This window comes from Nansenia antarctica (assembly GCF_963989245.1).
Source record: "Nansenia antarctica genome assembly, chromosome: 6".
NCBI classification, from domain to species: domain Eukaryota; kingdom Metazoa; phylum Chordata; class Actinopteri; order Argentiniformes; family Microstomatidae; genus Nansenia; species Nansenia antarctica.
Window position 1 is genome coordinate 66,103,359 of NC_137676.1, and position 15,783 is coordinate 66,119,141.

The 15,783-nt window shown below is 47.2% G+C and overlaps 2 protein-coding genes across 2 annotated transcripts in view; both read left to right on the top strand.

Moving 5' to 3' along the window:
• Positions 1-15,783, top strand: part of LOC308161248 (histone H3.2) — a gene marked incomplete at its 3' end in the record, with an annotated part of 174,362 nt that overhangs the window by 15,937 nt on the left and 142,642 nt on the right. The window lies entirely within an intron of this gene.
• Positions 8,222-13,360, top strand: LOC308160846 (short coiled-coil protein B-like; the record flags this gene model as incomplete). The annotated part of the gene is made up of 4 exons (XM_080534781.1): positions 8,222-8,315; positions 11,198-11,269; positions 11,659-11,739; positions 12,729-13,360. 4 exons carry the CDS (start codon positions 8,222-8,224, stop codon positions 12,869-12,871), a joined length of 390 nt encoding a protein of 129 aa, XP_080390907.1. The 3' UTR covers positions 12,872-13,360.

Below are 15,783 nucleotides of genomic sequence, written 5' to 3' on the forward strand. Positions count from 1 at the left end.
GCATTATGACCTCACTCTGGCATTATGATGTCACAGTCAAGGCATTCTGTGAAAGCCAGCTGGAGTGTGTTGGGTAGCAACAGGAGGGTTGAGAGGTGATGCCTTGACCACAAACACACCTACACACACCCATGCAAGATCCTCTAAGTGCTTAATTATTGTTATTCATTGTTTTCATGAGTCACAGTTACATTGGACAACAACAAGATTAGACAGAATCTGCAAAGTTCAAAACTCTGCCTGACTAATATGTGTGTTATCATTCATCCACTATAACATGGTAAAACGTTTTTCATTTGCAAGGGGCAATTTGGAATTCAAACAATTAACTACGCTTAACTAACGCTTTTTCAAAATCAAGTTTATTGTTACATCCCATTATCCCTATTATAAGTATAAGAGAGTAAAATTCTTAGGCTTCAGTTCCTCGACATTAAAGCAACAAGAGAGAAACAAAATGACTACAGTTATAGAGTATAGCACCATAGTGAATCTTGTTGCAATGTCACTAAGAGTCAAAACTGGAAAAGGCAATTCAGTGCAGACGCTTCCCCTCCACTCAAATGAGTCTGACTGCTCTCCCTCTTTCTGCAGTGTGTGTATGTGTGTGTCTGTGTGTGTGTGTGTGTGTGTGTGTGTGTGTGTGTCTGTGTGTGTGTGTGTCTGTGTGTGTGTGGGATGAGACTGAGGCAGGCAGAATGGACTGTGAGAGGGAGAGCAGGGGAGACACAAGGGTGGGGGAGAGAATGGTTGTGGAGGAGATCTAAAGTAACACTGTGTAGCTGTTCATGGCTGCGTCCAAACTACGGAGTGGAGTCCAGGGGACGGATGGACCAGGACTGAGCTTTAGAGAATGGGAGGAAAACAGTAGAAACGCCTTTACTTGAACATGAAAAGAAACTGTTTTACCTTAGAGAGAGAGAGAGAGAGAGAGAGAGAGAAGAAGAAAGAAAGAAAGAAAGAAAGAAAGAGAGAGAGAGAGATAATCATCATCATCACCATCATCATTATGAGAAGTCATGATAACCCTTTCATGAAATCACGATTTTAGGATAAGACGGGTGAATTCAACGTGACGGAAAAACGGTATTTGTGAGTCTGAGTTACAGTTCTAAGAAAGTTGGGTGGTGGTGAGGCGTCCCTGAAAGTTGTGTTGTGTTTGTAATTCTAGTTTGTGAAGAGAGGAGGGAAGGGGGGAGAGAGACAAAACACACGCTCATCCGAATGCTTCGTCTGCCCGCGAGCTGCTGAATATTTCAGAGGCAATTCAATTAGCAAATGGATAAAGCCGTAAGGAAGAGACACAGGCACACACACGCACACACATATACACACACACACACATACACACACACACACACACACATACACACACACACATACACACACATATACACACACACACACACGCGCACACACACACACACACACACAATGCCCAAAAGCTGATTATCTCTGTTAGATCGTGGTACAGTCACCCTTGTGACTGCTGGATAGTTTAAGGACATGAACATGAGTGTGTGTGTGTGTGTGTGTGTGTGTGTGTGTGTGTGACAATAGGCTGGGCAGCTCCTTACCCAGTGGGTAAAGCCTGCTATAAGAGCTGAGGGCCAGATGTACGGCTCCCTGGAATTCCTCAATTCGGGCAGTGTGTCCTCTCTCTATTTCTCTCTCCGTGTATGCCTCTCTTCCACTCTCCTCCTCTTTCTCTTCCTCCCTCTCCTTCTCCAACTTTTTTTCTCTCGCCTTCCCTTTCTCCCTGCCTCTCTCTCTCCCCTCCCCTCTCTCTGTCTCTCTCTCTTTCTCTTTCTCTCTCTCCCTGCCTCTCTCTCTCTCTCTCTCTCTCTCTCTCTCTCTCTCTCTCTCTCTCTCTCTCTCTCTCTCTCTCTCCTGTGATAAAAGACATTCTTCTCCTCCAGTCTAAGGAGATTCTCCTCTGAGATAAAGAACCTCCTCAGATCTCAGTAAGGTTTATGACACTAAGTCATGTTTTACGACCGGCAAAGGCTTGGAACAGTTCAGTACATAAGAAGGAGTCCCGCGTAGACCTTTTTCTTTTCACACCAACAGTGTCATTAGAGTTTGTCATGAGGTGTTTTCTGAATTATCATTATCATATGCACGATTAAATGTATTGCCCTCACGATCGGACAGACAGATTTCTTTCCTTTCTATCACATCTTGTCAACATAGAAAAGCAGTACTAGGGAAGAAAAAGGCTAACTCACCAGACATCACAAAAACCACCTTCCTGAAAAATGTAGATGTGACCTGAATTCATTGCAGTTGGTTTGGAGGCTTTTAGGAAGGTGCCGGGGGGGTGTATACTCTACAGGTAGCATGTAATGTGTGTGTTAGTTTCTCTGCAGGGGCTTCGTCACCCAGGTTTTCTGGTGTGAGTTTGACAACATTGTCCAATTCATCTCTGTCAGACCTGGTGTTCCGTGCGGAAGCATGACCGTGAGGGAAAGGGTGTCTAGCCTCTGCGGACATTTAACATTTACATTTTTGGTATTTAGCAGACGCCTTTATCCAAAGCGACTTACAACAAACACATTTTGTCTCAGTAAGTGAATCATCAGTCATCGTAGGAAAAAGCTCATGTGGTTAAGGAGTTGCCCATCCTATTGTCACACACACACACACACACACACACACACACGCACGCACATACTCACACACACACACACACACATGGATGGACGGTGAAGTCATTGGGTGGGCAGGCACCGGTTATTATCAAAGCCAGATTTACTCACAAACAACCTTGACGTAGCCCAAGTTCACCATGACAACAGATGGCTCCAACCACCAGAGTGACATAGGCCATTAACCAAGACACACAAGTGATAGCCTCCGACGGTCACATATTATATATCATAATAAACCTGACAAAATGACACACAGCTCAACTCTGACAGCCATCGACCGATGTCGCCATCGTCCACAGTCACACAACCAATCAGCGGCACTAAAAGAACAACACACTGTATCGACACTTTTCAAGCATGCCTAGCTAACTTTTCCTCTTTTTTTCAGCAAAGCTATACAACAACTTAGAACCACATCGTTGCCATGACGACATGAGCTTGTACGCTCGTCTTTTCCCCCCCAAAAATGTGAAGGGTTGTTACCGAGATGATGCTCTAATAAGGTCTTTCAAAATATCACGGCTGTCCTTGAAAAGAAGAAGAAAAGAAGCCATTTAGCTGATGCTTTTATCCAACGTGACAATGCAGTGAGTGCATACTGTACATCTTTCAGTATAGATGGTCCCAGTGGGAATCGAACCCACAAGCCATCGTGTATGGTGACTTGTTGTTTTTGCTGCTCATTTAATGCCAAGCACGACATGTTTAAGGCAACACGCGTGTGCAAATTATTTAATCCGCAATTATGTTATTTTAATTAATGATAAATGTTTTTCTTTTTTAATTATTATATATTATATTATCTATTATTATTATATATTATATTATCTAGTATTTATTAATATTATTATTATTATTATTATTATTAATGTTAGGGTTAGGGTTAGGGTTAAATTATTACATTTATATGAATTATTATTGTTTAATTAATTAATGATGTTATTATATAAAATTATGAAATAATGCAACAGATGAAGCTAGGGTACACAGCGAGGCCCTGTGTCCCTCCTGTCCATCAAAGCTGACTGGAGTCAGAAACGGCGGTGCGTGTCAACGACTCCAATGGATTATGATGGATGAGAAGGATGGATGAGAAGGGAGGATGGATGAGAAGGGAGGATGGATGAGAAAGGAGGATGGATGAGAAGGGAGGATGGATGAGAAGGATGGATGGATGAGAAGGATGGATGGATGAGAAGGGATGGATGGATGAGAAGGGAGGATGGATGAGAAGGAAGGATGGATGAGAAGGAAGGATGGATGAGAAGGAAGGATGGATGAGATGGATGGATGGATGGATGAGAAGGGAGGATGGATGAGAAGGGAGGATGGATGAGAAGGATGGATAGATGAGAAGGATGGATGAGAAGGATGGATGGATGAGAAGGATGGATGGATGAGAAGGGAGGATGGATGAGAAGGATGGATGGATGAGAAGGGAGGATGGATGAGAAGGAAGGAAGGATGAGAAGGATGGTTGGATGAGACGGGAGTCACAGATTGCCGATGCTGTCGCCCTGTCGCCTCTCCTGAGCTTCTGATGACGCCTCTCGGAAGCTTTTGACCCCCGCCTACACCGACTGCACGTCACTGTCCGTCCCGCTCGAACCTGAGTTCCTCCAATCGCACAGTGACAGAGAGAACCATGGAGGAGGAGTCTATTTTATATTATATTTTGCCTGGGCGAGAGTTCAATGGTCAGGTCAGAGAGATGCTCAGGTAACTTCCTGTTTCACGCTTGTGTCTCTGCGTCGTCCCGCTCTTGTCTGACATGCAGACCAATTAGATGCCTCCTCTACCCAGCAGACACCTTGTTAAAGCTCAAAACACATCCAGGTCACGGGGGGTCATCGCTGCGTTACCATGGCAATTAAGAGGAGGATCGAACAGGGTGAGGATGCAAGAAAGGGAGAGAGAGAGAGAGGGAGAGCTATTAGGTGCTGTTGAGGAACAGATCATAGGCGTGGTTGTTTTTTAATCATTTTTAGCCAGGACCTTAAGCCCCTGAAGTCCACTGTGAGGTCTCTCTTAACGAGGAGTCTCCTTTTCCAATCAGTGGATGTGTGCCTAACGACTGTGCGAGCCCGCCGAGCTAAACGCCCTCCAGACATTAGCCCCGGGGGCTGACACAACGTGTCTTCAGGTGTCAGGCAACGTTACCTGTTACGCCTGTGTGGTTCCGCCTCACCACCTGTGTTAAAAGATGGCGGCGGAAAAGAAGCAGTGTTGATAATGTCCTGTCCCCACCGTTAGGCCTGAGTGAGGCTGCCTGGAGGCTCGCACACACACACACACGCACACACGCACACACGCACACACACACACACACACACACACACACACACACACACACACACCCCATGGTCCTCCGTGCCAGAGAGGGGGACAGATGGACCAATGCTCTTTTACAGCCTCTCCTTCACTGTGTGTGTGTGTGTGTGTGTGTATGTGCATGTGTGTGTATGTGTGAATGTGAATGTGTTTGTGTGTGTGTGCATGTGTATGTGTGTGCGTGTGTGTGTGTATGTGTGTGTGTGTATGCATGTGTATGTGTGTGCGTGTGTGTGTGTATGTGTGTGTGTGTGTGTGTGTGTGTGTGTGTGTGCGCCTGCCCCTTGCCTAGCGTTGCACAGGCAAAGACCTGCCAATGTGGCATCTGGTCTGTGGACTGTCGCAGGGGAGAGATGGGACCACAGAGAGAGCAGTCACACCACCAGCCTCACCCCTTATTATATCACACACACACACACACACACACGGCTTGTCTCTCTGTCCAACACTCCTCTGATAAAAGCATAGAGCTCTTCTCGCTTTTTCCGAGACACCTTTTGTGTCATGCAGACTGGCGCTTTGCCGGCCATCTTGTGTGGTGCATTGTGTGTGTGTGTGTGTGTGTGTGTGTGTGTGTGTGTGTGTGGTGCATTGTGACACGGGAGCCATCCTGGTGTCCTGGGCAGGTGTTCACCCAACAACCGCCCGCTCTAACAAAACAGCCAGGCACAGGCACAGGCACACACACACACACACACACACACACACACACACAGCTTGGTGCCATGGCGATGTTGGCAGGAGGTAGAGCCAATGAGGTAGAGAGTGGGCGTGACCTTTATTCTGCCCCTCCACGGGGGGGCTGGAGTGCTTCCAGGTCACGTAGGGGTCAATCTGGCTCTGGGGCCAGGATGGCGCAGGTGCTGGAGCAGAACTGGACAGCTGGACACAATGCAGCATCACTCACACACACACACACACACACACACACACACACACACAATTTATCTGACAATTGGCACACACACACACACACACACACACACACACACACCTATCTAACTATGCCCACCCTGCAGAATCACTTGATGGCATAGTGTTCACATCTGTGGCCCACTCAAGACACACACACACACACACACGCACAGACACACGCACAGACACACGCACAGTGTACTCCATTCAAAACAGCAGAAATACCTTGAGCCTAACTCACTCTTCCCTTGCCAGTCCTGCATTCAGTGCAGAATTCCAGAGTAAGTTTTTGATTATCACTAAACCTCGCGTGTTAACGACGCTCTGCCGTGAAATTGCTCTCTTATAAACGTCGGCTCCCTCAAAGCTTTATGGGCAAACGGATCCTGTCCAAGCAGAGAGTGTGTTTTAAACAACAGAAACACATGCTGTTCTAATTCACACAGTCTGGCCATGCAAAGCAGGCAGTGGCTATTTTCGGCCGTCCAGACTCAAATACCTGCTTTTACTGTGAGGGAGTGGGCTGACAACATGCACAATGAGGAAAAACAAACCAATAGATCAGACGGTCTGTCTGTCTGTCTCTATCGGTTTGCCAGTCTGTGTGCAGTTTAGTGTCTCTGCCTGTCTGTCTGTCTGTCTGTCTGCCTTTCTGTCTCTGTCTGCCCACCTGCCTGCCTGTCTGTCCGCCTGTCTTTCTGTCCCTGTCTGACCGTCTGTCTTTCTGTCTCTGTCTGCCCACCTGCCTGCCTGTCTGTCCGCCTGTCTTTCTGTCCCTGTCTGTCTGCCTGCCTGCCTGCCTGCCTGTCTGTCTGTCTGTCTGTCTGTCTGTCTGTCTGTCTGTCTGTCTGTCTGTCTGTCTCTGTTTGTTAGTCTGTCTGCCCGTCTGCCTCTGTCTGTCTGTCTGTCTGCCTGCCTGCCTGCCTGCCTGTCTGTCTGTGTGTCTGTCTGTCTGGCTGCCTAGGCAGACAAGATAAGCATCTTACCGATTGGATGAGCTAATTATCGTTGACTTGAGGTTGGTGAAAGCAGAGGGATGGAGGTCAGGGTTAGGATTGGAATTCCTAGAATTCATCAGTTCACTTACGAATGAGTCATTCACGAATGAGCGATTTCCCCAAGGTGGCGCTTATCAGCAGCAACACCTACGTTCTACCACTAGAGGGGACAGTGCCTCTACAAATCCCTCAGTTCTGCTGATCGCCCTGGGTTGCGCTTCCCCCTGTCCTCGATCATTTCCCTTTGTGTCATCTAATGAAACTAGTTAGATGAAAGCAATAGGGTAGAAAGCAGCCGCCTATTAGATCGTAATGAGGGAGAGAACAAGGGCAGAGGGGAGGGGGGCAACGTTTTGAAACGGAATGCTGCCCTTCAACATTTTGGAATGGAATGCTGTTCTCATTCAGTTTGACATGTACACGTGCCCAATGCCAACACATCACCTCAGAACCCAAACAGCACCTTGTTTTGAGGAAACCACACTATGCTGTCTGTTTCTAATAGGCGTGATAATGACACTAAATAATGTTAATTGACAGTGTGTCATACATTAGTAACAGACACACACTGTATTTATCCCGACAGTGTGATGGCCCATTCAACACTGTGACCTGTCAGCAAATGGGAAATGACATGCATACAAACTGTGACAAGAGGTTACCCTTTCTCTTCGGAGAGGTGACTTTGGAGACGACGGAGAATGGGAGGGAGAGAAGAGGAAGCAATTGGGGAAGGATACAGAGAGAGGCGGCGATGGAGGGAGGGAGAGAGAAGGGCCGAGAAGCTGTTTGCTGAGCTTGTTTGTACTTAACGTGCACTCTTTAACCTCTCTAGTTAATGTGTGACCGAGTGAGCATGGAGAAGTGTGTGTGTGTGTGTGTGTGTGTGTGTGTGTGTGTGTGTGTGTGTGTGTGTGTGTGTGCGTGTGTGGGTGTGTGTGTGTGTGTGTGTGGTAGACCCAGGCTCCATTATGGCAATTGTGACTCTTGGGTGTCTGTTCTACAGGTGTAATGGTGGATACTGAACTTTGAACCATTAAGGAGCAATCAAATGCTCTGGCACCTTGTTCCCACGACAACATTGTCACCGGAGCCACCAAAGAGGTAGAGCAGGTAGGCTAACTGCGGCAATGTCAATAATTTAGTGGAACAGGAACAGGGTGGGGCATTCCATGTGTGTGGGAGGGACAGGGAGGGACAGGGAGAGAGAGAGAGAGAGAGAGGGGTGGGGCAAGGAAGTGACACTGACTAAGAGAAAAATATAGCCGTAAGACTGACAGAAAGAGAAAGAGAGAAAGAGAAAGACTGAGAGAAAGAGAAACTACAATGCTAGGAAGCGAAACTCCATGTTCAGCCACGGAGGGGGAGGGGGACGAAGACGATGAGACCTTCACTAACATCTCTCTGGCCGATGACACAGGTAAGACCCAACACTCACCTGGGGGAGGCTGGTGGAGGGAGACTCACCTGGGGAGGCAGGTGGAGGTTAGACTCACCTTGTGGAGGCTGGTGGAGGTTAGACTCACCTGGGGGAGGCTGGTGGAGGTTAGACTCACCTTGTGGAGGCTGGTGGAGGTTAGACTCACCTGGGGGAGGCTGGTGGAGGGGAGACTCACCTGGGGAGGCAGGTGGAGGTTAAACTCACCTGGTGGAGGGAGAAATCAGCACGTGGTGGTTTACACCATTCCTCATTCTGTTTCATGTGTTACAATGAGCCCTGTCCTCCGGTTCCTACCTCCACCAGCCTCCGCGAACACTCACCTTTACCTGCACACCTGGAGCTCCCTGCAGGGTTTCCCTTACCTCCTAGAGGACTCCTCACAGAGCCAGAGAGGCCTTGTTACACAGACACACAGTACAAAGACAATACTGTACGTACTGTACTGGATCCTTCCGTACACCGCTAGTGTGTTCTGGGGTGGTTTCCTCTGGTTTAGGTAGAGCCTTTACAGGTAAGCTGTTAAACAAATTCACACACGTGCTCACGCACGCACGCACTCCCCCCCCCCACAGTGTTGTTTCTCGGTCCCTGTCACTGTGGGGTAATGTTATTCCTGGGTGGAAGAGGAAGCGGGGCATTGGGCAGAGAGACAGAACCAGGCGTGATCACCTGTACAGGGTGCAAACGGAGAGCTGGTAAATGGGCAGGCTAACTCAACTGGAAGGAAGGGGAGAAACTGGTGCTTCCAATTGCAAAGGCATTAGGGATAGTGTGTATGTTACATTGTGTGTGTGTGTGTGTGAGAGAGAGCCCTGTGTGTATGTGTGTGAGAGAGAGCCCTGTGTGTGTGTGTGTGTGTGTGAGAGAGAGCCCTGTGTGTGTGTGTGTGTGTGTGTGTGTGTGTGTGTGTGTGTGTGTGTGTGTGCGTGCGTGAGAGAGCCCTGTATGTGTGTGTGTGTGTGTGTGCGTGTGTGTGTGTGTGTGTGTGTGTGTGTATGTGTGTGTGTGTGTGTGTGCAAGAGGGAGAGAGAGGAGAGGAGCCTCCTACATTCAGGACTATTCCGTAATGGAACCAGACAGTATCCATGTGTCATACCAGGACAGTAGACGAAGCAGTCATTTACTGAGAAAGACACCTTATACCACCAGTCTTTAAAATCCACACAGAGTTGGCAGACCACGGTATGGCACATCACTACCTAACGAATGGGACCGCATCGGACGGTGACTGGGTCTTAGGTGACACCATACTGAGCTGTAAGTAAACCAACAAGAGAAGCATAGTTGCGTACGGTCTAAGACTTCAACTGTACGAGTCAGTGCAGACGGGTCAGCGTTGGCCAAGTAGCAGCACACTCCCCTGGGTCTGGCTGGCTTGGCTACAGGCAGCAGCATATGGCCTCTTCAGAGCGGAGCGCCTTCGTAACGATGCACACTGACCCTGGTGGCTATGATACGGTTGAACTAGCCCTGCAAACTGCTGCGCTAGCATGTACGAGCAGCCTACACCGAGGGATTGACTGAGAGACGCCAGAGCATCTGTTCGTGCTGCAGTGTGTTTGCCTAGATGAATGAATAAATGAATTAATGACACCCACACACACACACACCCAGCCACATGCCCAGCCACACACACACACACACACACACACACACACACACACACACACACACACACACACACAGCCACACATACACACACACACAGCCACACACACACACACAGCCACACATACCCACCCACCTCTTTCCTAGTCCAACATCTAGCAGCAAATATGAAGTCAAGTAGACGAGAGAGTCATTCAAGCGTATTGGTACGCAGCCTGACGGCGATGTCGTCATTGTTTTGACACACCCCTGGCTCCCCCTGTCGGCGGCATCAGTAACTGCATGAAGCTAATGTGTCTGTGATTCAGTGAGGTTGTTCCCATCACAGGGAAATCCGCAGTGTCGTGTTATAATAGCGTTTCAATATCCCTATTATACCGAAGGGTAAGTCATCCATATTGCTTGTAATAACGCCTCTTTAACGTTAGACGATACGAATCGCACGTTAACCGGCTAGCTTACGTGTAGATTTGACAGATTTCTCCCATTTTTAGCATTTTTGGCCGAGCTAGCTAGCGTTAACGTTACGGGTTATTACCTGGCTTAGCGTCATTTTTACCGATATCATTTTGACAATCGGTAGTCACGTTAACCCAGAACATTGCTGTCTCTGTTTGCCGACGTCTCACTAAAATGTTGGCGCGTTGTTTTATCAGAGTTGGGTGGCTAACGTTAGCTCGCCGCTGGGCTAGAGACGCTAACCGCTAACGGTAGCCGACGTCACTTTCTTGTTGTCATCATCGAGGCTGCGTTCGTACATTCGCTCTGGAAATCTGAGCAGCACTCGTGGAATGCCTCTTGTCCAATCAAATGACCTGGTCCCTTTATGACGTTGGACCCAGTGTGCGCTACGGCGCTCTTAGAGCGAATTTACGAACGCACCCCGAGCCATCGTGGCATCCTCCGTCCTGCCCTCGTCAGCCTATGATGACATGCACTTTGCTTCTTATACCTTAACTCACCTCTTTGTGATCCACACTCAGAGAGTCTATCTCTGGACCTCGGGACCTTTTTAATACTATAAGCTAAGTGGCATGGAGTTAACTTAGAGGGACTGTCACAAACTTGTAAGGCTGGAGGCACAGAGTTAGGAAAGGTGAATGACCATCACTGATGATCAGAGCTTTTGCCATGTCATGCCTCTTCAGACAATACATCTCATCAGCTTCTGTTTACCGTTGCCTGTGTTGTCATGATAAGGACATCTCCACCACTGTGTTCTTATCTTGTGTACCGTCTCCTGTGTTCTACAGTGGGCAGAGGAACTGTAGCCCTGCATTCTGAACAGGACAACGAGATCTTCACCATGAACTGCGACATGGATGGTAATGGACAACATGTGTCCCCTTGCACACTAGAGAGAGAGAGCGAGAGAGAGAGAGAGCGAGAGAGAGAGAGAGAGAGAGAGAGAGAGAGAGAGAGAGAGATAGAGATAGACTTTATTTGTCATTGTTACAGTACAGGTACCAAACAACGAAATTTAGGAGGGGAGGCGAGAGAGAGAGAGAGAGAGAGAGAGAGAGAGAGAGAGAGAGAGAGAGAGAGAGAGAGAGAGAGAGAGAGAGAGAGAGAGAGAGAGAGAGAGAGAGAGAGAGAGAGAGAGAGAGAGAGAGAGAGAGAGAGAGAGAGAGAGAGAGAGAGAGAGAGAGAGGCATTCAGTAATAGTGTGTGTGTGCTGTGCTCAGTAATAGAGTGTGCATTGTGTGTTGGTCAGGAGACATGGAGAACCAGGTGGAGATGGAGGAGAAGACGAGGCTCATCAACCAGGTCCTGGAGCTTCAACACACACTGGAAGGTAAATACAAAGGACGACAACTTGCTTGTCATTCTCCGTGTGTGCTCAACACATGCACCCTCTCTCCGTTCACACTCATCGTCTCTTTCTCCAGTCACTCACTCCCTCCCTCTTTTCACTCTGCTATAGTTCCGGTTGCCTGAAAGATTGCAGTCTGCCTACAGATACTGACAGAAACAGAGTTAGGCTATATCTCACTTTCCATTTGGTTAGCCGTCTTTGCTTCGCGTAGACAGACAGACATTGTGCAATAAAACTCAACCAATCCTTGCAATCCCTCTTCTTCCAGTCTGTTGGGCATTGAACTTTTAAGAGCGTGTCTCTCTCTCGCTCTCTCTCTTACTGTCACGCTCCCTCGTTCATTTATCTCCCTCTCTTCTCCAGTGCGTCGGGGAAGCCCAGTGTTAATGGGCTCCTAAATGCATCTCTATCCGTCTCTGCCTGCTGGAGCTGAAACATTGTTTTTTTTCTTCTTCCCTGAGACTGATTCTTCCACTTGGATGGCCAAAACATTCCGTCTAGGTTGGAGAGAGTGTGGAGCAGCTATTTGGCAATCTCGGGAGTGTGATAATGAGTGATAATGAGGAAGTCTTTCAGTGGCAACAACATTGTATTTATTATCCCATCTTTTGTATCAGCGTTTTCGCTCTAACGTGTTCATCAGGTTGGGTGGTTCCTGCTGCCTCGCTCTGTTGCACCTGTTGTAGAATTTATTATCCCAGTTGCACCTCATCTAGAAGTAATCTCTGACACAAACATGATGGAAGTAATTTTTTCTGAGTGGGGCAGTCCCACTCATATTTTTGTCATTTTATTGGACAGATATAGTGAAGACAGACAGGAAAGTAAGGAGAAGAAGGGAGAGAGAGGCCATGCCATGCCGACATGGGCATAATGTGCGCACTGTAGACCGCGGGGCTAGACCACTGGACCACCCCGGGCCACATGATGGAAGTTCTAAGTGTGTGTGTTCCTCCCTCTTGTTGTAGATCTGTCTGCGCGGGTGGACGCCGTGAAGGAGGAGAACCTGAAGCTAAAATCGGAGAACCAGGTTCTCGGCCAGTACATCGAGAACCTCATGTCTGCCTCCAGCGTGTTCCAGACCACGGACACCAAGAGCAAACGGAAGTAGCCCACCATGGAGGAGGGAGTATCTGCTGTCGTAGCCTCTCTCTGACATACAGACTGGGTAGAAGTTGCCTCCAACCACAGGTTCGGGGTCAGATCCTTGTTTCTCTCCACTAATGGTTAAGGATACGAGTGACGGGAGGGTAATCCGGTCCTAGATCTGTGGTTAAGGGCAATCTCTACCTTGAACCCAGAATAAGCCCTACACCATCCATCTCCACACCCATACCTTCCAAGGAGTCCAGTTTACATTTTTGTTTTACCTTACCTCACATACATGAACACACAACACCCCTGACCTTGTTTGACTTTGTTTTCGTATTTATTATTGTTTATTGATGTCAACTGCATCGTTTGAGTTGAGAGGTCCTTGTCATAGTGATGCCAGACTTGTCCTTACTTTTACTGGTTTAAACTGGGTTGATCTGGATTGGACTAGACTGTGTCGAATATGAATGGAGGGTATTTGAGGCATGGCGATGTAATTCATTAATATATTAACTCCTTCTTTGTTTAATGTCAGGTCACTATAAATGTCTGATGTTCTTCTCATTGATTGATCTTTAGAAATAAGATTCTGTTTAACTGTTTTTTATAGAGCTACTAATGTACCTAAAGTAAATATTTGTTTTGGTATCACTGGTACTTATCCACTATGAATTTGATTCCTAATTCATATCGCCACCATTGAGTGCTCGGTATTGTCGTAGATAAAGAAAAAGCACAGACAAGTTATGTGAGTGTTATACTGTACATAGATCTCATCCTCTCTAACGTTTCACCATGGGTGTCACACTCATAGAAATATTTTGAGTAGAACAGACATGGTCCCTCAGACCATGGCAATTTGGCTAGTACACCAAAAGATGGCTGATGGACATCATTGTTATTGCATGTGTAGAACACAGAGAGAAGCTAAACTTTCGGTGGAGGCACCATAGCAGCTATTCATAGCTTTCATGTGACGTCACAGCATAGTGGAAACGCCCACCTGACGGGCAAAAGGCACTTTTTGCGGGCAAAACCCACGGGCAAAACCCACTTTTTGCGGGTTAATAACTTTTTTTTCCCGTGGGTTAGGAAAATAATTCCAACGTGTCCGGATAGAGTAGAAGACAGGGAATCCAACACTATTTGAATGGAGTCGATCCTCCACTCCTATCACCGTGGACACAGCAAGGAGCGAATTCCCGGATATAAATATTCCCTCGCCTCGCTGACAGCGGGAGTTGGGAGTTTCGTCCAGCAGCCGGTGAACGCCCGGTTGATCGAGTTTCATATTAAAAGTATATCTTCTCGGGGTGTCAGCGCGTTGGTTAAGAGCTCAAAATGACCGTATACTGATGGTGAATTTAGCAATAATAGTCTTATGTTTGTACCACCTCCATAACCGGTGTTATTCACGGGAAAAGCCGGTCAAGGAGGCACCCTTTGCAGGTCAATAACTTTGATTCTCCGGGGGTTAGGAAAATAATTCCAACGTGTCCGGATAGAGTAGATGACAAGGAATCCAACACTATTTGAATGGAGTCGATCCTCCACTCCTATCACCGTGGACACAGCAAGGAGCGAATTCCCGGATATAAATATTCCCTCGCCGACAGCTGGAGTTGGGAGTTTCGTCCAGCAGCCGGTGAACGCCCGGTTGATCGAGTTTCATATTAAAAGTATATCTTCTCGGGGTGTCAGCGCGGTGGTTAAGGGCTCAAAATGACCGTATACTGATGGTGAATTTAGCAATAATAGTCTTATGTTTGTACCACCTCCATAACCGGTGTTATTCACGGGAAAAGCCGGTCAAGGAGGCACCCTTTGCAGGTCAATAACTTTGATTCTCCGGGGGTTAGGAAAATAATTCCAACGTGTCCGGATAGAGTAGAAGACAGGGAATCCAACACTATTTGAATGGTGTCAATCCTCCACTCCTATCACCGTCGTGTATCTTGATAGTTCTTCATGAGTGAGGTGGTCTAAATAGTAGGCAGCCATGTTGAGCGATGTTGCTATGATACTTTTTGCCCTTCAGGTTGGTGGTTGCTAGGGAAGAAACCACGTGACTGAAAGCTATGAATAAGCATCAATTACTGAACATTCCAATGTCAGTCGAGTTGGTTGTCAATAAACTAAAACTTCACTAAAAGATGGCCGCTGGAACACCAACCATGTAATGTTGATTTGAATGGGAATGTCCGTTATATTCATTCTAATGATCAAGATGGTATAGTACTGTATTACTCTTATTCGTCAAGGGTTGCGTTCAGGATCGCAATGTTCTAAGTTAGCCTTGGTTTTACAGGAAGTTTAAATGAAAGCAACGACCAATCACTTGGTCATTAGCCGTTCCCTACCACAGTGCTGTAAACATTTTTGCAACAGAATTCAGCACCTGATAGAGGTTCTGTTGTGGTCTTGAATGCAACCCAAACACAGATGTTGAGTAAAGGATTTTGGACAATACAAAACGCTTTGATACCCTCTGTTCCTCTTATGGTGAAACAAGGGAGGAGAAGGAGCGAGAGAGAAAAAGCTCTTCCCCGCTTTTACTGTAAGAAAATGATTAAGCCTTGAGTGCTATTGATCCGATCACGTGTGCTTGGAAAACACTCTCCGGGAGCTTCCGTGCATTAACAGATCTGCTGATCGGAACGCTCTATTCCGGCTTTGTGAAAAAGGCCTCCTGGAAGGCTGTTTAAAGAGGCTAGAACAGAGGGGGTTGAGAGAGACTAGTGTTTTATTCGTTACTGGTGCTAAAGGGGGATTACGGAATTTCAGGAAGGTTCCACTACACTTCAGTGAGTCATGTAACATGTTTTCATTAGAATATGTTATTATCATTTGAATATGTTAAACGGTTGTATAATATGCTCCAATTCCCTTTCTGTTTTTCCTCAGGCATGTTGAATATGCCCGACTACA